This window comes from Parambassis ranga, chromosome 13 (genome assembly GCF_900634625.1).
Source record: "Parambassis ranga chromosome 13, fParRan2.1, whole genome shotgun sequence".
NCBI classification, from domain to species: Eukaryota; Metazoa; Chordata; class Actinopteri; family Ambassidae; genus Parambassis; species Parambassis ranga.
The window spans coordinates 20,792,922-20,814,242 of record NC_041033.1 but is presented as its reverse complement, the minus strand read 5'-3'; the positions used below and the strand labels follow the sequence as shown (position 1 = coordinate 20,814,242).

The 21,321-nt window shown below is 45.5% G+C and overlaps 2 protein-coding genes across 7 annotated transcripts in view; one reads left to right on the top strand and one right to left on the bottom strand.

Moving 5' to 3' along the window:
* ryr1b (ryanodine receptor 1b (skeletal)) overlaps positions 1-6,110 on the bottom strand; it is a 49,436-nt gene extending 43,326 nt beyond the window's left edge. For 2 of the 4 annotated variants that reach the window (XM_028419112.1, XM_028419114.1), the window contains exon 1: positions 5,800-6,110. In XM_028419112.1, the coding sequence (XP_028274913.1) occupies positions 5,800-5,847 (48 nt within the window). In that variant the 5' untranslated portion in view covers positions 5,848-6,110. The remainder of the gene's footprint in view (positions 1-5,799) is intronic. The other 2 variants (XM_028419113.1, XM_028419115.1) reach the window with 1 other exon arrangement.
* Positions 6,111-10,010: 3,900 nt separating this feature from the next.
* rasgrp4 (RAS guanyl releasing protein 4) lies at positions 10,011-21,247 on the top strand. Of its 3 annotated transcripts, none has more exons than XM_028420605.1 (17): positions 10,011-10,537; positions 14,129-14,304; positions 15,054-15,165; positions 15,391-15,453; positions 15,570-15,701; positions 15,855-15,996; positions 16,808-16,981; positions 17,082-17,198; positions 17,807-18,082; positions 18,163-18,243; positions 18,508-18,612; positions 18,755-18,864; positions 18,972-19,122; positions 19,241-19,277; positions 20,588-20,707; positions 20,832-21,034; positions 21,115-21,247. In XM_028420605.1, the coding sequence occupies exons 1-17, from the start codon at positions 10,521-10,523 to the stop codon at positions 21,211-21,213; spliced, it is 2,115 nt and encodes a 704-aa protein (XP_028276406.1). In that variant the 5' UTR covers positions 10,011-10,520; the 3' UTR covers positions 21,214-21,247. The 3 variants fall into 3 exon arrangements, with proteins under 3 accessions (XP_028276406.1, XP_028276405.1, XP_028276407.1); XM_028420604.1 differs by having other exon boundaries at positions 10,012-10,537; positions 20,588-20,719; XM_028420606.1 differs by lacking the exons at positions 10,011-10,537; positions 14,129-14,304; positions 15,054-15,165 and having other exon boundaries at positions 15,386-15,453; positions 15,574-15,701; positions 20,588-20,719.
* The last annotated feature ends 74 nt before the right edge of the window (positions 21,248-21,321 follow it).

Sequence of the window (21,321 nt, the reverse complement as noted above, 5' to 3'; positions counted from 1 at the left end):
CTATTTTAGTTTGGCTGCACCTGTCAAGATCACATTCCCTCCTTCTGCTGACCAGCAGATACTTAGAGGTCTCACTTGAAGAAAGAGCCAGCAGCAGAGACTCTGTGTGGCTCACGGTGAAGAAACGAGCTGCTTCTGAAGAGCAAGAAGCCAAATATCAACGATTTAATGTCCAAAAAAAGGCAACACGATATGCTAAAAAGGCAATATTAACCACAAAACTGTTTAAAAATGCACACTGATTGGAAAAAAATAGCAATGGATATGTTCCTATAGAAACAACTAAGCTTTGACATGCTCTAGATTCAGATTCAGATCAGATTCTCAGGGACTTTTAAGTAGAATTTCATTCACACGAACACAGGCTCCAGTAAAACTGCTACAAACTACCAGACATCAAACATTAAGCAGCCTCTGCCCTTTAAAAAGACGATTAGTCTGCCAGGCAGCAGCGATTCAAAGCAAAGTACCAGTTTAAATAAATCATTTTAGCTGGCCAGAATCCAACATTCACTCAGCACTTCCCTGACCTGCAGGTTTGAATAAAACACATCCAAAAAAGTTCAATACTGGTGTGGTGCAGCATCCCAGACTCAGCACGTAAACAGAGGACTACAAAAAACAAACTCACTGCTGCAGAGTTCAGCCATTTTAACCTCGACTTCAACCACACGCTGTCCTATATGTGATATTTATTTGTTGATAGAACACACAAAACATGGCCTGTTAGGTAACAGAGCTAATCACACACACACACACACACACAACGGCTGTGTCATTGTGCAACACTTCAGCAGGACCCCCTCCCTCTCTGTGTGTCTGTCTCGTGCCTCAGAGTGTAAAGCAGACCACCTGTTTATTGTGTAAACTGCTGTGACCAAAGCAAGCAGAGTAACAGGTGGTGTATGATGTGTGTGTGTGTGTGTGTGTGTGTGTGTGCCACAGTGTGGATGTGTTCATCTCCAGGGGCTCAGCACTTCTAAAGCCTTCCTCCTTTTACCCCTGTGACTGTCCGTCATCCACAGTCATTACATTAAATGGACTGCTGCTAACACAGATGTACACACACCAGTGTCTGTGTGCGGGATGGAAGCTGACAACAACACAACCAAATAAACCCTGTGTGATAGCTTTTGTGTTTCCTCAGTCAGTGTCAGTGTCGCCTCGACTCTACAAAATGGAAATCAGAATCCCAGCAGGGATCACAGAAGAGAAAACAAAACAAACACGACAGCATCAGCCTCCACGGAGGAGACAAGAGGTGTCAAAGGCAGGAGGCAGAACCAGAGGGGGGTGAAGAGTGTAGTGTGTTTTTACGAACTACATTTGATTGTGTCCTGTTTTTTTATTGTTATTTATTGTGTTGCTTTAATGAAGGCAGACCGACGCTGGAGTCTGCTCACAGAATCAGAACCATTTTAGAGCATTATCAGGGCTGTTGAAGCACAAAGTAAAAAGATGCTGTAATATACAGACTTCAGGGATAGATGTTAGCAAATGGAAGCATTAAATTAACATGGAAGCTAATGCAACACACAGAGAGAGGAAGGGAATCTCTGCTGCCTCCCTCATTCTCTGCATCAAACCACATCTCTGATCTGTCTCTTTAACCAGATCACATGTGTTTCTAGGTAGATGTGACCTCCTTTGAATATTGATAATGTAATGGCATTACATTCTATCTTTATTTCAAACCTGTGGCTCATATTTAGTATACAGCCTTTCAGTATTTAAAACCAGACACTTCATATACAGCTTGGTTTTTCTAATATTAAATCTTATCAACTTAGATTTTTAGTCTGCATTTTGTTGATGTGCATCGGAGACAAATTTCATTCGATTAAAAGTCTTCATCACAATGTTTAAATTTAGTCTTTTAACCCACTAAGCTCCAAAACAGTGCTCACTGCAGACAGGTTTCTAATTATACATCCCACAACAATATCTCTGCTCGCTTGACACACACACACACACACACCACGTCTCCCAGAAGGATGCTGGCAAGTAGGACACTGACTCCTCTGGTTTCTCCCTCTTGAGTGTGTGCAGTTATAGTGGCACACGCTATAAAAAGAAACTGCTGCTATAGACACGATTGCCCCTTAAACTCACTCACCTGTGTGATTTACACGGCAAATGTGGCGACATGAAGCGATGACACCGCTCCTAGTATCACCAGGCTCGTGACTTTGTGATGAAGTTGTTTATTTCAGCCGGCTGCGACTGAAGTCAGCCTCTGGCAGTGAGTGCGGGGGCTTGAAGTGCTTCACATGAGATATTTTGTTGTCGGGAGGAGGCTGAGTAGATACCTGAAGAGTGTCCACTTCACAGCTGGCTATTGTACAGCAGGTGGCACGGCTAACCCCCACTCCTGAGTGTACAACAACTGCAGGCACTCAGCATTGTATGAGTCACAGCCCTGAGCTTTAGCAACAAAAAAACACCTTCAATCCAGAAGAGAATACAGCAGCACTGCTGAGTAATCTGCTTGTGGCCTTTAATGGAATGATCAGTGAAGATGTGTGAAAGATGCCCAAAATGTTCCTCTGTTACTATTAAAGAAAACTCCCAGGAGAGGGAAGGATAAAGCAGCACAGCAACACTCACAGCTTCTCTTTTTATTAGGAGGAATCCCAGCAAGGGTGAAAAACATCATCATACAACGGCTCTCTCTGCAGGAACGCCTGCTCGGAGCAACAAAGGAGAAGGGCTGCCCCGGTCTGTGTGTGTGTGTCTGCCTCAGCACAGGAACCAAACAACAACAACAACAAACCCAGGAGAAGATCTGCAGGTGCTGGTGCACAGTATGGAGGACTCTGTAGACCTACAATAAAAGGCCATCATAGGCTAAAAACAAACCCGACAGCCAGTCAGCTTCTTCTTGTAAGGAGAGCTTCATTCATATCATCACTGCTGCCTACTGGCTATACTGAGATTTCTTTGCAGCGGATCAATAGTTTAGAAGAGGCCAGATGATCACGCTTTATTCATCCAGACACAAACAAATGGGAAATCCTGTGCATATACTCAAATATATATGATGTGATGTCATAAACATCTCCATCTCCTTAAAGATGAAGTATTTCCAGTCAGTGAGACAAACCTGCTGCTTACATCAGGTTACGTAACTGTGAAAACGATTACATACGACCACAGTCTGCTGTCCCAGCTGGTCCAGGTGAGCTGAGCGCCGCTCTGTGCTCTTACACCTCCAATATAACGAAGGAGGAAAAAAAACCCCTGCAGAGCCAGGCAGCTGACTCACACAGTGCCTCCCATCACAGGCGTCTAATTAAACCACTGATAACCAGAGCTGATGCTTTAATCCACAGGCCTTACAGCACCTTACATTTTTAGCCCTGCATCCCACCCCGGTGGGGATTGAACCTCTGACCCCGACCGTGTTCGTGTCAAAGATAAAAGTGCACATGACCTTAATAATTCACACAGAGCTGCAGTGTTTGTCCTTTTTGAAGTGTGGCTGTGTAACAGTTCTATCCTGTCTGAGCCTCCTGACAAACCCACTGAAGGCATTCGGCCTCTGAGCTTCACAATTCATCTGCCACTACCAGAAGAGTAGAAATAAAAAACTGTTGATAGTTTGAAACAAACAGCTGGGATGCTCTTTTATGTTGTGTTGTGGTTACTGTGGCAGGAATCCTGTCCATCAGTGGAATTTACTTGATGTTGTGTGTCTGTACTTCTAGCTGGATTTAAGTGCAAATGAGGTACACGGTGCAGCAGTGATGCTAAAGCAGAGCTCCACTTCAACAGAAACGGCATCCGTATACTATGGGTGTCCTCAATGACACACTGAGCAGAGTGAGGTTGTGTTTTAAGGCCTTAGGATGCTCAAACACCCCTGAAAACTGCATCGCTTGGCTGCAGCATGAGTGCATACATTTTGTTTGATGGAGCAGCCCCTAGCCTACATGTCACCTACATGCAACAACACCCCAGGATGCACAAAAATGTCTGTTGGAGCTACACCCTAAACACAACAGGAAGTCCACCATTTTGAATTAACCATGCAGGTTTGGCCCCATTTTGCTGCAACAAACTCAGATTGAACCATTCATAACCATTGCACATATTCCAAACTGGTCCTTAGGATCCATAACGATATGCATCATCACAGGATGACCTGCATGTGCACATATATCTATCCTTATATGTCCATGTGCCTCGATTCATGATTAAACAGCAGACCGATGGTTCCAGGTAAGAGTCCAGTCATGAAGACGTCTCCATATCTGCAATAAGACCTCTCACCTGTGGTCCTGTGCCTGCTTTCTACTCCATATTGTTATGTGTTGACTTTAATTGGTGCTGAAAGTCATTAGCTGTTTAACCAGTTTAATTATTCTGACAAATTAAAAACAAACACAATTAAGAATGAATTGTTTTAATATAATTTGATTTTGAAATACTTTAATAATCCCATCAGGGAAATTGCTTAAGGCTGCCCAGCAAAGAGCACCACACACCAGTGAGTGCACAGGAGGCAATGCAGGTGAAGTGCCTCACAATAATGACCAGGGAGGAGTTGGGATTGAACCACCAACCTTCCAGTTATTGGACAACCCTGCTCTACCACTGAGCCACTGCTGCCCTAATCTGCCCTAATTATCTGCTGCAACGCTGCCAAACAGTGCAGCAGGACCGAGAAGAACCCTGAATCGAACATGAATGAGCCGATAAGGAAACAATTTCTATTAAAAAATACTTTTTTCCCTTTTAATTCAGCTGCCTGAGGTTTGCACATTGGACGGTGTGGCATACCAACCTGCCACCAGCGTGTTTGAGAAAAGAAGAATGATAGACACACCAACAATTTAGATTGTGACACCGTTTGTTTATTTACTGCTGTGAAACATGTTAAAATGATGAAAATGGCATCACACAGGCTGCTGGAGTCACTGACACCTGATGCCTCTAAGGTTGATCCTATTTCTACAAACATTTTCTAATCAATAAATATTCTCCTATAATCACAGTGACTGTATGTGTACTGATGCCATTCATTCTTCCTGTCATTAAGTTTGACTTTGCCTGAATCTTTGTCTCTATATTTAGCCGTTCCACCAACTCAGCTGCTTTACAGGCATTTTTTTGGGGGGGTGTCCCCCCACTGTGTGCACACCTCTCCACTGTGGCCGTGTGCTTGCTGTTGCGTGGAAGACGTACAGATTTTGGGCAGCTGTCCCCTGCAGGCTCAGGGTAGCTTGTTGCTCTGCCTTCTCACCCCTCTCTGACAGGCTCTACTTTCCTCAGATATAAATAGATAACGATGCTAACAGATGCACCAGCCGCTGTCTATCTATTTGCACTCACACACACACACACATATACACTGTCACCCACCTATTCTTAAGCTAAGAACATTCTGGATGTTGAAAGAGGAAATGAGCAGACAAGATGAAAAAAACTGATCATAAAATGTAGGTTAACTTCACATGATTTCTGCAGACACGAGAGATTTAAGAAATCAATTATGAAGTTTAAGGAGAGCAACTAATAAGCAGGTCATGACACATTCAGGGCACCGCAAAAATAGTCAACTATATACAGAAGCAGATCTCGGCTCTGAAAACTTCAACCACACATTAGACTCCAACATCCAAAGCCAGAAAGAGCAGCAGTGAAGGAGAGTGCAGCGGATGCAGGAGAGGACATTTAAAATAATCAGATTTTTCTGTCTCTCTGTTTTGACTCGCCGGCCCCAAACTCCTCTCCAGCAGCCGGTGCAACTTCGCCCCCCCACCCCATCCCCCAAATAGGAAAGTAAGTAGGACTCACCGTTCGCAGGAACTGAATCTCCTCTTCTCCCTCTCCCCCTTCTGCCATCTTTCACTGAGGGTTATTCGCAGCTCCTCAGGAGAAAAAGGAAAATCCTTCCTTCACAATTCTGGACTTATAATTATTATTATTATTAATTTGTACGTCCCTCCCCTCTTTCTCCCCTCTTGTTGCTGCCCTCCTTCTCTCTCTCTCTCACTGTGTCTCAGTGTCTCTCCCTCTCAGTGCTAGTGTGTGTGGGTGTGCTGGAGGACAGCATGCTCTCACAGTGTTGTGAGAGAGAGTGACAGAGAGGCAAGGCTCTCCCCCGGCTCCTCTCTCCCTCTTACCTCGTATCTCCCCCCCCCACCCCCACCCCACCCCGCTGCAGATGAGGCAGGAAAGGGAGGGATGGTGAGCAGCGGGTGAGGGAGGGGCAGGCACCTTGTTACACATTTACACACCACTCCCATCCTAGTGTGCCGCCATGTTTGTAGAAGTGGGCCACTCCTTCACACAGGCTACACCCTCCCTCCCTCCCCCACTCCTCCTCCATCACCATCCCCTCCTTCCATATGTCTGAGGCTATAAAAGGAAACAGGGGTGAGGACCAGCCCTTTGGGGAGCGAGCAGTAAGAACTCACGCACCTTAAACTTTTCAAAAGGACGTGAGTGTCCTGCTGGGTGAAAGAAATCAGGAGTTTGACTCAAAATGTCAACATTGTGTGTTTAAAGGTAGGGTAGGAGATTTTGAAAACTCAGTGAGAGTCAGCCAGATTTCCAAAGTAAACACACGCCCCTTTCTCTCGGAGCTCACCCCGAAGCCACGCCTCCCAACCAGTCTGTGACTTTGGCCATCATGCACGTACCTCTCTGGTGCACGCAGAGCAGGAAGAGAGTGACAACCAGCCAACTATACGTGCAGGGGCGCCTCATAGGATTGGCTGATGTTTTTAGTGTTTTATAGCTTCCACAGATGATTCATATTCTTCGTTTTAAAGCGAAACTGCTGAACTAATTGGTTGCTATCGGATTGTAAAGAGAAGTTACACTAATTTAACAAAAAGTGCATCAGAATGAAATCTCCTACCCGACCTTTAAGTTCAGAAGATCCAAACAAACAATTAAAGTTATCAACAGCATGCAGAGAAACAACAGATTTTACATGACATCTATGGGAACGTGAGGGCACACAACACAGCAGACTTTCACTCAGGAGTCTGGGGTTTCAGTCCCCCTTACTCCACCAGCTGTTTTGTTTTCACTTGCTAGTTAGGGTTTTTGAACTTACCTGGTTCAGATTAGGCCTTAAAACCAAGGTAAAGGTTTAGCATCTTTGTTTTCACTGAAATGTGACTTAACAACAGAGCTCTAGACTGACGATGATGTGGTCGACCCATGGGGCCGCTCTGTCCACGTCCATTTTACAATGTCCAGGTATCGTTATCAGGACTGATAAAGTCAGACTGGTGCATCCCCATTCTGGACCCTAGCTAGCTCTGTGCAGTCAGAATTGCAGAGGCAGCAGGTGTGTTTACACTCTGTGCTAATTTCTGGTTAGTGCACCTGGTGGAGTAGTAGATTGACTCTTGCATGACGTTCCTATCTTATATATTGTATAGGCTGTTTAACAGAAACAACAGCGACCACATTCAAGAGAAAGTGCAACAAATTGGACCTTTATTGTCTCTTACACCTGAAGTAGTGAGTGTTTAACTGATTAAATGTTAGAAAACAACATACAGGAGGTCTGCACACTGTCCTGCATTACCTGGACAACACTTTATCATCACATCATGCTGCAGAGAAAACGTCCACCAGCCAATGTTTGTTTGTATTTTTGCTTTGATGCAGAATCCAAAGAGGAAACTGTTGAATCATTTCCTGTTGATTATGAGCAGGGAAATGATGGATCATTCCACCTCACTGCTGTGTATCAGTGCGCCCCAGGCAGTTGTAAACCACATCATTCATGTCCTTTCCTAAATGATGGAGTAATCTGTTGGATCCGAACCTCCAGCTTGGCACGGGGAGCGCAGTGGATGCCTCTGAAGCTGCCTTACAGTCCAATCAATAACAGGATCAGACACTTTGCACAGACATTATGTGGGGCTTTTAATTAGCTCTGTGCACGTTTACACTTTCTTGTCAAATTTCAGATTTTATGCCTCAGAGTTAAAGGTCTAATCTGCACAGAGAGCAGGGATGAATTGCTGAACCTGCAGCTTAATGACTGGGCATCAGTCCAATAGGTCCAAAACAAGACACTGCATCATGGATAAATCCTATTTTTTCTTTGTTTATCACACAAAAATGCCAATAAATGTAGATGATTGAGGATTTTTCTCTGTTAAATAGCATTTTAGCTGAATTTACGGGCTCATGTTTGAGTTTAATAAGCAATGTGGAGATGTCACCTAAATAATTATCTTGAAACATCCTCTGTTATTGCATTTTTAGCTATGAAAAAAAAAACAATATAAATCTCTGCAGACTAAGTTTCCCTCCCAGGAAATCAACAGTTCAGTGTGGGCATGCTGGGAGGAGCAGGGGGCTCTGCTGAGTGTCAGGGGTAGGCAGGCACACCCCTCCTGGTCAAAACAGGCAGCAGAGATGCACCAGACACCAGATCTGGAGGTCTGAGTGGAAACAAGAATCTTTCAGACAACACACACACACACCTTACCTCCACAGTCTCCATCTGGCATCCTTCAGCATGCTTCCTTTCTCGCCCATCTCACACTGAAACAGCAGCAGCAGCAGCAGCAGCACGGTGCTCACCGGGATACAACTCCGTCCAGCGGGTAATCAAGCGGACAGGAAGGATGGAGGCGGAGGAGGAGGAGGAGGAGGAAGAGGAGGAGGAGGAGGAGGTGATGCGCCAGTGAGGCAGAACTAACATGAATTCTGGGAGTATGAGTCCTGGATCAGAACTAACCTGCTGGTGCCTGATTTTTGCCAACTCACGAATCAGCCTGTGTTTACGCGCAGGTGCGGCTCTACGCCTCCGGGGGGCGACATTGTACCAGAAACTGTACGCAGGGCTCTTCAGGCGCTCCAATAAAGGGCTTCAAAGGGCGGCTGTCTGGAGGACGAATGTGGGTAATTGTGCAGGAATTTTAGGAGGAAATAAGGATTTCTACAAAAACATAAACGAGTTAAGACAGCAACACTTTCAGCTCATGCTGTAAGTGCCAAAGAAAGGCGAGGATCTGCTCTTATTGTGACTTTAAAAAAGACTTCCGGTTCACAGGGCATGACACAATAAAAGCATAAACACAACTTACACACAACTCCAAAATAAAACACAGAAGTCACATAAAACAGTTGAATCATTTGAAAAATGAAAGCCTGTAGTTAGATCTGTCTTTAGAGTCATCAGCTGCGCTGATTGCACTGCTTCCTGTTTTATTAGGTATTGCTTAAGATTACAGTAAAGTTACCACACTGTGAGGAAATATGAGATACGTGAGTTTTTTTTTTCCCACATCACGTATCTTTCTAATATATTGATCAGGTGTTTTGGACTTGGCATGCACATTCTGCAGGAGGCCTGCTCCATGCATCTCTCTCTGCTTTTTAATGCCACACACACACACACACACTCACACACACACCCCACACCCCCTCTGACAGCCAGTCAGCTTCCTGCAGCAGCAAAGAAAGAAGAAGCCACCTCTGCTGACTTTTGGGGTGGACATTAATGCCCCCTGTTTTGGTTGCCTCTTCCTCTTGGTGCTGATAAAACAAGGATTCCTTTGAGGCTCCCTGTCCAGCTGCACGGCTACATTCAGCAGCACAAACACTGACCTCCCTGTGTAATCACATGGCCACCCTGAGAAAAGACAGCAGAGAAGAAGAAAAGGAAGAAATCAGGATGATAGGCGTGATTTTGCTTTTGAGGGCGACCCTGGAAGAACAAATCCAGCATACGTGTCAGGATTGAACACACACACACACACACACACACACTTTCCTAAAGCATGACCAAACAATAAAAAAACAGTAAAGTGACACATTTAGGTGTGGCCTGTGTGTGTTTTTAAAAAAAACTGCAGATGTCGCCTCCTAAAGTGTAGTGATGGTGCTTATACGATTGCTCATCACTATCTCTAACTCTCCTCCTCCTTCCTCTATGGTACTACATTTGTGTTCTCTCTCTCTCCCCTCCCTCCCCCTCCCCCTTGCACACACACACACACACACACACAGAAACTGATGTGAGTTCCCCTATCTGTCAGAGTCAGTTCCTCCATTTAAGATGCTGACTTGTTTATGTTGAAGGGACAAGTGAATGACTTCTGCTAGCTCGCTCTCACTCTACTTCAAAGCGGCAGTTTGGTCTTAACATGTCTTCTTTGTTGCAGGAAATGGGGGCATGAAGCCTTTTTTGTTGATGATTTGTGGTTGATGGGTGTCTTCAGATAGCAGAGCGAGAGCGAGAGAGAGAGAGAGAGAGAGGTGAGGTGACACACACACACAGAGAGAGAGGTCTGATAAGCAGGCTTTAGGCGTGGAGTTCAGTCGATGAGTGGCAGGTGAGCAGTCCTCACCCCCTGCAGCTCTCCGTCCTGTGCCTGGGCACATAAAAACACACACAGAGGACACAGAGGAGGAGAAGGAGGAGGAGGAGGAGGAGGAAGAGGAGGAGCAGGGTCAACCATGGAGCTGTAAGGACACGCTCAGATGACCGTGCGGATCACCAGCGGAGGAGGAGTGCAGCTGAGGAGAAGAACTCTGCAATGAACAAGACCAAAAGGTAATTAAAGAGAGGACAGGAGGAGTGTTCAAACTGAGACTCTCTCAGCTCACTTTCTTAGCAAGTGTCGGTCTGTGTATGTGTCAGCAGCAAGTGTTCTGTGTACAGAAGTGATGTGCGAAGACTGAGGTTATACCGGAGTTGCAGTGTGGTTTGTGCAAAGGCTCATGACAAGTCAAAGAGAAACAAGGGCACAGGTTTATTCTTTGCTTCTAGTGTGTGTGTGTGTGTTTCAGTCTAGACGGTGTGCATGCACAAAGCTTTGTGCTAAAAGAAAAAAAAAAAAAGGCTGCAGCTCGTGTCTTTGACCTGCATATCAGCGAGGAATATCAACTTCTCAAATTATTTGTGTGTACTGCACACACAGTGGCCCCTGACATTCAACAGTTGGCTGCAGTTGCTGCCTGCTCACCTTTCTGTGGAAATGCTTCTGCTTTTCTGTTCTGTCCGCTTGAATTTCTGTTTTCATGTCACTTCAGTTTGCATCTGATGTGTGGAGATACTGAGGAGAAATTACACTACGACTGTTTTCAGTGGTACTTTTTTTTCTGCTGTAGTTGTGACCGCAGGTCTTATCAGATTGCCTGGAATGAAAGGTTTGAGTGTTAAGGTACTCAGATGTGTACCTGACTTTAAGGGGGGGCCCTTTAGTGGCAGGACAAAGAATTAACATGCAAAACCAAGAGAGAGAAAATTAGATCAATGCAAATGTGTGCATGATTTTTTTTTGTAGTGTACTGTGCAGGTGGACCGTTCTGGCTTCTGCATTTTTCTGACTAACTATAATACTCGGAACAGTTAATTTAAATGGTTGAAAGGCTTCGTTGAAGGAGTTGCATCCCCTTCGATGCAAGTGGGGGAACAAGAACGCAGGTTGTGAGCGAGGGGAAAAAGAGCAGCAAACAAACAAGGCCTTCAAAGGGCCTGGGCTTCAATTAATCAATTAAGGAAAGAAAGAGAGGAATTTGCATATCCCCCCACCACCAGTGAGAGAGAGAGAGAGGAGAGGGGAGGAAGAGGGGGTGGTGGATCTGCAGCCAGGAGTCCTGACACGGATGGGAAAGAAAGTAAGAAGGGGGTTTCCAGAGAATTAAAGGGGAAGCTGCTTCCTAAGGAAGAGAAGAAGGATGAGGGACGAGGAAAAGAGCTGGAGGTGTGGAAGGTCTCCCCGAAACAGAACTAGTGATGTGATGGCACATGATGTGTTTAGTTTTTTTTTACTCAGCAGTTAGTTTCCATGGATGCCCTCATACAAACAGAAGGTAATTATTACCTAAGTCATTGGATTCTTTGGAAAAAGCTGGATGCAAATGCTGTAACAGTAACTCCATTTGTCTTTGAGATTTGCATGAGTCTACCACACGCCGGCTCTATTTATCAAAAGCACTCGCGTGTGTGTGTCTCTTAAGGTGGTCAGGCTGTACTGTAGAGATATTTTAACGCTCATTATCGCTCAGGGGGGAAATTCCCTGACTAACATCATGACATCAACAACATTTCCCCGTCAGCATTTCTCATGTGTGTTTGACACTCCACTCTGAAGCTGGGGGGAGAGGTGAGATGAAACAAAGAGCACAAAGATAAGAAAAAAAAGAATTGTTTAAAAGTCAGAACAAGAATATTAATCATAAAAAAACAGTAAACGTTAAAAGTGAAGGCCACACAGAACATGCAGAACCTCCCTTTGTGCCAACAGCCTGTTTAATATTGACAGTAACAATAAAGTAGAGGAGGCCTGATAAACTGTTATAAAACAAATTGTGTAAGTGTTGCGGCCCAGTGACCTGATCCACGCTCCAGACTCTGGGATTTAAACCAGTAGCAGGGTCAAGTCAAATTATGCAGGTTACACGGTCCTCCTTCAGTTTAACGTGACAAAGATGGATGTGACCCCGCAGCTCATCACATCATCATGAGTGTCATCAGGGGCTGAAATGAACCCAGGCTCCTTGGTTGTGCCCTTGTTTAGCTTATCTAATCGAGGCTTACCCCACCCCCCCTTCTTTCAGTATTATAGCTCATGGTGGTGGTGGTGGTGGTGGTGGTACATGCTGTGCTGTTGAGTGTTTTGAATTCAGTAGCCAGAATGTGTAATGAGGCGAGGAGGAGGAGGAGGAGGAGGAGGAGGAGTGGGGTTTTCTTGTCCAGCAGGTTTGTAAAACAGCCTCCTGGAGGTGGACTTACCAGGATGCAGAGAGATGGTGGGGGTCACCACCACCACCATCTCCACCACCACCGGCAGCAGCGGCGCCGCCATCGCCACTGCTGCATTGCCCCTCATCTTTTGAAACCAGGCATGGCTGAGAGTGAACTGTGTGGAACAGCATGTACAGCTTGTGGTATAAATAGATCTGAAGCTGAATGTCACCCCGTGCACCTGTATGAGAGTGTACAGTCATCAGCGTCCTCAAACCTGTATAGTTTTAGTGTGTCTGTGCATTGAGAGAGTGGGAAAATGAGCTCCACTCGACGCAGGTTTGAGAGAGAGAGAGAGAGAGAGAAGGGGATGTAGCTCTGGCCATTCAGGGAACTTGCTGCCAGTTCTCTGAACTCAGCGGTGTTTCCTGGTAATGGCGTCACATTAGCTGCAGTATAGGGACCGACACAGTTTCAAATCGTTACAGAGTAGCTGCTCTCTGTTCGTGCAGATGAATGAGGGCAACATGTGGAAAAAAACACTCAAATAAAAAGAAAAGAAACACTGAGCGTGTTAAGGAGCAGTCATCAGGTCAGTGCTGACTCTCATCACAAACGTATCCCCTCAAGAGTGAGTTACTGGTTATTGTGAAATACAGTCAGACATTGCTCAACTGATCTGAAGAGGAAGCATAAATCTAATCATGAAACGAAAAAGCTCTTGTTTGGTGTTTAAGGGTATTTGAAAATCCCTGAAAGAGTAATTTGACATTAACACAAAAAAAAAATCACCTAATCAAGTAGGTCCATCTCTCAGTGCTTCCTGACTTACCCACACTGTCAGAAAAAAACCCTTAAAGAGGCCCCCGAAATGTGATGTGGGCCCCCCTGGTAGTCCTCCAACCAGACCACATGACTAGATTCTGACACAGAATTTGAACCTGGTTTTAAGCAGAGAGCAGGTTGAATCAGATTTGTTGTCATCATCAGTTCTGTACTGTCAGGAGTTCATTTCTAAAACCTGATGAGGTAAAGCTGTCGGGTTTCACAAGCAGAAAAGACTGGAACAGCTGCAATGCCTTGCTGCAGAGGTGTGATGTATTGTTACACGCACAGCTTCCAGAGGTGGTGTAACGTTGTACTTTTTTGTCTGTGGCTAGGATCTGAACACACTAATAATGACGTACAGTAGTCGTTGCTGGACTAGTCTGAGAAGCCGTCCATCTGTTCCACAAACACAGAACGACTGAGTGGTTCTGCCTTCATCTGCAGGCACGGTGGCTTCAGATGAACACATGAAGCTGTGTTGTTGTCTGCATGATGGTTCAGGCAGCTGCAGAGCTGCAGCTTATCAGCTGTGAGGAGCTGTGTGTGTTTCCTCCGATGCTGACCTGCTCTGTCTCACCACACTTACGCTCTGTGTCACTTTCTCTTTCTCTGTCTTTTTCTTTTCAGGAAGCCTAACGTGGAGAGTCCTGGTGTCCAGAAGAAAGGGAAGCTGGTCCAGCGGAGGAGGAATACATGTCCCAGTCCTCAGGACATCAGCCGGGCTCTGCAGAGCCCCAGCCCTGCTCCCAGCGCCAGCGCTGCCAGCCTGGATGAGCTGATCCAGCGCTGCCTGAACTGCTTCGGTTAGTCTCTGTCCCCACATGTCTGCATGTGTTCCCAAAATCATGTGTGTCTTTTATGCTTCTATCACAACAAGGTTATATAATTGAGAGATGCAGTGAAAGTAAAGAGAGGGGAGGAACAGGGTGAGAGAGACTGACGGGGGAGAGGAGGGAGGGAGGGAGAGAGACAAAGGCCAGTCTCATACAATCAAGCTTTGTTCTGCTGGCCTGCCGAATCCAGCCAGCCATTCCCATGCAATGCTACCATACAAACCTCCCTCTCTTCTCTCTTTGAGTGGACTCTTCATTAGTCAGTTCATCCAGATTTACAAAAAAAACAAAAAAAAAACAAGCATGGATGCTCCTGATGGGACGTACAGAGAGGAGAAGGCGCAATAATGATGCTTTAAGACCGAGAAGTGGTTAAAAAATAATAATGTGGTTAAAACCAACATGTGCTTCTGTTAAATAAATATAAATGATAAAACAGTTTGACATCCTGATGAAAGTTACTGTACTTATTTTGGTTGTATTGACCCTTTAAATTATGAGGGATGGAATGTCTCCTACAGTAAACACTGTGCACTTTGCATCAAGTTCAGCTGCAGCAGGCAGTTATGTGCATTATAGTGTGTTTCTGTTTGGTTTGATGTGGTCCTTCACACACACAACATTGTCAGACACTTTATCGGCACACCTGTAGGAAAATCTCCACTCTACCTGATCTTCAACCCTCCCGGTGTGAACACATTGCTGTGTTTCTCTTGCAGACTCAGAAGGGAAGCTTTCCAGCCCCCGAGGGTCCCAGCTGGTCCACATGACCCTCATGATGCACAGCTGGGTCGTCCCATCTCAGACGTTCGCCCAGAAACTTCTCACCCTATATCCTCCCCTGCTGCCCTCGCTGTGCCGCGCTCCGGTCCCACCGGTGCACAGCTCCCGATCACATGTTCACATTAATTAATCAGATCAGGAAACAGACTTGGCTTTGTTTGGCACTGCTTGTCTCCAAAGCAGATTTGAAGTATATGTTCCTGCCACTGTTTACTATGTTACTGTGCTTTATCTGAGCGCTGAGTTTGGATCCTTGACTCTATTTTCCCCCACTTATAAGGACTGTCCCTCAGACAAGAGGAGCCCCAGGTGGACGCAGATCTGCCACCTTGTCAGGTGAGTAAGGACACCACCAGGCACATGAGCCCGCTGTATGATGGAGCCTGACAGAACTGGTTCTCCTGCTCTATTTGCGAGTAGTAAACATGTTTTCTGTTCTGCTTCGTGGCAAGGCAGTGGATCAGCCAGTTCCCGGCGGTGTTTGAGGTGGACCCCCTCCTGGAGCAGACCATGGGGGACCTGTGGGCGCTGGTCCGGTCCGACAAAGAGGAGACACACTCACAGCTCATCGACACCTCCTGCCTGTGAGCCGTGTTTTCTCTTTCTTTCTCCTTCATGCCCTGGAGGAATCTCCGTTGTCTTACATGGCAAAACAAGTTTTTCTATAAATAGAAAATACTGTTTTTTCCAAAAATAGCATAACCGTCTATTTCTGTCTGGCTGCTTGTTCTTCCCAGAAGCCCTCATGTGCACTTATCCCAGGCGCCCTCACCCTCAGTGAAGAAGAGGAAGGTGTCTCTGATCTTTGACCACATGGAGCCGGACGAGATGGCCGAGCACCTCAGCTACCTGGAGTTCAAGAACTTCTGTAACGTTTCAGTAAGTTCAACGTTCTCACAGAGATGTCGCTATTCTTGAAACAAGCAGGTGAAAGGCCTCCACACCAGGTTATTGATATTTTGATAGTATGAGGGCCACACTGATCTGTGCCCTGAAGACATATAAATAGACATCATAGGATTCAAGTCTGGAGCGTCTGCAGGACAGAGGATGAGTGGATTCTATTGTAACGGTGTGGTAACCGTGGTGTTTACAGCTAAGGTTCCTTTAAGTCCTAACTATGAGTGTGAAACATCCTAAACTTGCAAAATCATTAACAAACTCCTGAACCGCCCCTTTTTTTCCTGTCATAGCATTTTCACAAATCAAAACAATGTAGCTGGATTTCTTTTCGTCGTTCTTTATTTGTGGGTTTGGTTTATTTGGAAAGGTGTGATTAAAAAGAACAATTTGGTTGCTAGGCAACAGACATAACTGTTGATGGCCGATCATGTCAGGATTTGCTAGAGAACAAGATGACGATATCCTTAAAATTCAGTCAGGAGTTTCGTCATTTGCAATTGAAATTCAGCTGAGGTTGCTCAACAGAACTTTCAGGGGCTGTAAAAATTACAAAAACATCTAGTCCTGTGAGAAGGTAAAGGTCTCCATGATTCAGGAAAACGTAGCAAAGATGTTGGATTTTGGGGTGAACTGTCCCTTTAAAGGGGTTTACTGTTTGGCTTCATCAAAGATCATGGATCATCAAATCATAAGAATATTTCTATAAGTGTCTCCAAGTCTTCCTCCAAGTCGTTTCTCAGATGTCTTGGCTGTTTTCAAAGATCCAGACTCTGTGTTCTGTCCTCAGTTCCTGGACTACCGGAGCTACGTGGTGCGAGGTTCAGTGAGGGACAACCCCGCTCTGGAGCGATCTGTCATGATGTGTAACGGCGTCTCTCAGTGGGTTCAGCTGATGATCCTGAGCAGACACACGGCCCAGCAGAGAGCTCAGGTCTTCATCAAGTTCATTCATGTGGCTCAGGTAAGAAGCAGCTGTGTGTTGTGTGTGTGTGTTGTTATGTTTTGTTGCACATGTGTGTGTGTGTGTGGGTTTTACATCAGTCTGCTCTTTCCCTCTGCAGAAACTCAGAGCTCTGCAAAACTTTAACACTCTAATGGCCGTCACAGGAGGCCTGTGTCACAGCTCCATCTCCCGCCTCAAAGACACGTCCAACCTGCTGCCTCCTGACGTCACTAAGGTATTTTCAAGATGACACCATGAGTCGGTGTGGATGACTACATCACCACAGACACAGTTCAGGCTTCACTGTCATCAGAATTTATTTTTTCTTCTTTTTATTCATGTTTTAATCACAAAAGTTCATTTTTAGGTCGTAGATTTCAATATGATACGTGATGGTTTGTTAGGGTGCAGGTCACGGCCATCTGTGTAGCCTTTTATATGAGGAGGAGCAATAATGAAAGAGTTTAGGTGAGGTGTTGTTTTTCTTTGAGCGCCAACACCCTCACCTCCCTGTGTGTGGTTTCTTTGTCATGTCCTGATATGAATTCTCTACTTTTTTAACCTTTAAGCTCATTACAAACCTATTTTAAGAAGGAAAGCGTTAAGTTTATTCAAAATAGTGCATCAAAGACATCAAGAATATTCCATTTGATGACAAAATGGACAAAATCTGATTGTGTGCATTGAAAAATAATATATATACTGTAGAAAAATGCACAAAAAGTTTGAATAAATAAGTGGTATTCTATTTACAAACGTGGACCCGTGGGTTTAACACAGAACAACATGTGAGTCTTTGCACAGACGTCCCTGTTTCAAGGATGATTTCTTGTTTTCTTTCAGGCCCTGAGTGAAATGACAGAGCTGCTCTCCTCACGCAGCAACTACAGCAACTACCGAAGGGTTTACAATGAGTGCACCGGCTTCAAGGTGCCCATCCTCGGGGTCCACCTGAAGGACTTGATTTCGCTGAACGAGGCCCTGCCGGACTACATAGACGGGGAGAAGATCAACTTGAGCAAACTGCAGCACCTGTACAGCAACATCAGCGACCTGCTGGCCATCCACAGCTGCACGCCGCCTTTCGAGGCCAACAAAGACCTCCTGCACCTGCTCACGGTATGAGGGAGGGGTCTTAAGAACTCAGATGACAGGACTCCACAGAGACCTAAGTCTTAAACTGTGTCTTCTTTTAACAGCTCTCTCTTGATTTGTACTACACTGAGGATGAGATATATGAACTTTCATACACAAAGGAACCCAAGAACCCCAAAATCCAGGTCAGTACAGCTGAGGGGAGCTCCGTCTGATCTGCATCAGTTGCTTTAACCTCTTTGCAGACTAGGGATGGACATGTGTGTGTGCTCTCTGTGGGTGTAACATCTTCTTCCAAAACAAAAGCACAGACTCGGTGCTGAAATACATCAAAGTCAGCCACATCAAAGCGCGTACGTTAGGGAAGTGTGTTATGTGGTGGGTGTGCTCTTTCTTGTCATTTCTCACAGTCTTTCGTGTCTCACCGTTGCGTCTCTCCATCCACACAGCCTGTAGCTCCAGTTAAACCGCCGGTGGTGGCAGAGTGGGGCTCAGGGGTGACCCCAAGGCTCGACCCCGACACCATATCCAAGCACGTCAAGCAGATGGTGGATGTGAGTATGCCGCCTCTGCGTCAGCCTCCTACCTTTCACTTCCTTTTTACTGGCAGATTAAAACAGAACTAAACAAAAAAACAAAAAAAAAACAGTTGCATGACAAGTGAGTGATCTGATGGCTCTGGTGCCCCCCCTGCAGTCCATAATGAAAAACTACGACCAGAACCAGGACGGCTACATTTCACTGGAGGACTTTGAAAAAATAGCAGCCAACTTCCCCTTCTCCTTCTGCACGCAAGAAACTGACAGGTGAGGAAGCTGTACCTGTTGTCGTGGCAACCATTCACACAAATAACAAAACATATGCGTATGACATTAAAAAAGATGCTGCTCTTGTTGGAAAATGTTCTGCTCAGAGAGGGACAGATCAGCCGTGAGGAAATCACCTCTTACTTCATGAGGGGAATGTCTGTGTGTGCCAAGCTGGGCTACAACTTCAATGACGCACATAACTTCCATGAAACCACATACAAGAGGCCGACGTTCTGCGACACGTGTGGAGGCTTTGTGAGTCATTCCTTATTGATGTCTCTGGTTTCACACAAATTGGCCAATCAAACTGCGTAAAAAAAACAAAACAACAACAACAACATGATGTCTCTTGTCTTTGTGTTTTTTGTTTTAGCTGTGGGGAGTCATCAAACAAGGATATCACTGCAAAGGTAAGCAAAGACAAACCTACAAGATCAGTCAGGCGTCAACAGTCATGAGCTTGATCAGAACATGACATCACAGGAAGACAGGGAGAGAATTTAAAGGACCAGTTCACACTTATAAAGCGGTCTGTGCAAGTGATAATTCCCTTGTAAGAGCAAAATATTATGACAATAATAGTAACCAGCAAATTAAGATTAAGATTAAGATTAACTTTATTAATACTCATATGGAAATTTGGTCATTGTAGCAGCAGTGTACAAGACAAAATACAATTAGTACATTAACACAGCAGCTTACACAACTATCTCTGCACTCACACTGATAAATTGTGATAAATCTATCTCTAATCTATCAATCAAGGGTTGTCCAATAACCGGAAGGTTGGTGGTTCAATCCCAACTCCTCCCTAGTCACTGTTGTGTGTCCTTGGGCAAGACACTTTACCCGCATAGCCTCCAGTGTACTCACTGGTGTATGGTGCTCTTTGCTGGACTGCCTTAAGCAATTTGGGGCAGCAGTGGCTCAGTGGTATAGCAGGGTTGTCCAATAACCAGAAGGTCGGTGGTTCAATCCCAACTCCTCCCTAAATTGTTGCTGTGTGTCATTGGGCAAGACACTTCGCCTGTGCCTGTGTGGCCGCCTTGCTAGTCATATGACACTGCTTGGCAGCCTTAAACAATTTCCCTCTGGGATTATTAAAGTATCTAAAATAAATAAAAAGGTGTGTTAGTCTGAGCTGGTGAGCACGGCTCTGACAGTCGGGTCGCTTGCAGAGGTGTGCTAGAGAGCCGACAGACTGGACAAACTTATTCTAAAAAAGCAGTCTGTCGGCTCTCCAGCACACCTCTGCAAAGAAGCTGGTTCTCACCATGGCAGACGTTTGAATCACACAAACACTGCTGCAGCCCATGAGTCCTGTGTGTAGAGTTAGCCAGAAACTTTTGTGTGAAGAAACTTGTGTTACAGATTTTACAAGAACGCATGAATTCAACCGTTAAGAAGTCATGACTTCGATGTGAGCATGTTGTTGATTTTTTGGCCAGATTTGTGGCAGGAAGTAGTGTCCCATCATCAGCGAGAACTTTTCCACAACTCCACATGGACTTTGTCACAAACCTGATCTAACATGTGCTCACTGTGACTCACAGAAACCTACATTTTCTCTGAGGTTTGGGTCCAGGTTTTGAGATTTTAGCTGCCATGCTGTTCCAGTCTGTTAGTCTGGATAATCCACAGGGCCCCCTTGTCTAATCTGAGGGACCTGCTCTTTAAAGTGGCAGAAGAAGAAGTCTTAATATTGTCTCTTGTCTCCCAGATTGTGGGATCAACTGTCACAGACACTGCAGAGACCTGGTGAGAATGGAGTGCTTGAAGAAACACAAAAACACCACCGGGTCCTGCCCGTGCACGCCCGCACCCGACTCAAGGACCAAGGGTAACAGCTGGAGTACGTCCACCACAAACACAAGAGACACACTGTTTGCTGCCCTCAGACAGAAAAACCACAACAAGAAAACGACTCTGAACTCCTCACACTGATGTTTTATGTCTCCTGTCAGGTTCAGAGGAGGAGGCGTTCGTTTTCCCACAAAGTAATGAAACAGAACACAACAAGAGCACCTCCATCTGGAGGAATAACGCAGATGATTCGACGCTGTCGGACCGCTCCACTCAGACAGATCCTGGAGTGTGGACGCCTGAGAGGAAGGACAGAAGGGGAAACCACCTCAACTCTCTTTCACACACATTTCCAGACAGAAAGGTGAGAGAGCTGCTCCCACAGACGGACAGGATGTCATGTCCTTTTATCATTTTATCCCTAACACTGAGCTTTTGTTCCAGGTCAGCACTCTGCCACAGAGAAGCCGAGGTTGCTCGTTTTTGCAGGAGAAGATGGAGGAGCTCCACCTGTACAAGGACAAAAGCAGAGAGCCGGACTGAGAGCTCTCACTTTCCCCCCCCACATGGACACAAAAAACTAAAACTTTCACCACCTCTCTGACAGCTGAAACTGTCTGGCCCCGTGTTGAACTGATGAGATTCACCTCA

Coding starts and splice junctions, on each gene's coding strand:
- rasgrp4 (XM_028420604.1), top strand. Junction 15,166..15,390: donor GCCCAGAAACTTCTCACCCT/ATATCCTCCCCT, acceptor ATTTTCCCCCAC/TTATAAGGACTGTCCCTCAG. Junction 18,083..18,162: donor ACCTCCTGCACCTGCTCACG/GTATGAGGGAGG, acceptor TTCTTTTAACAG/CTCTCTCTTGATTTGTACTA.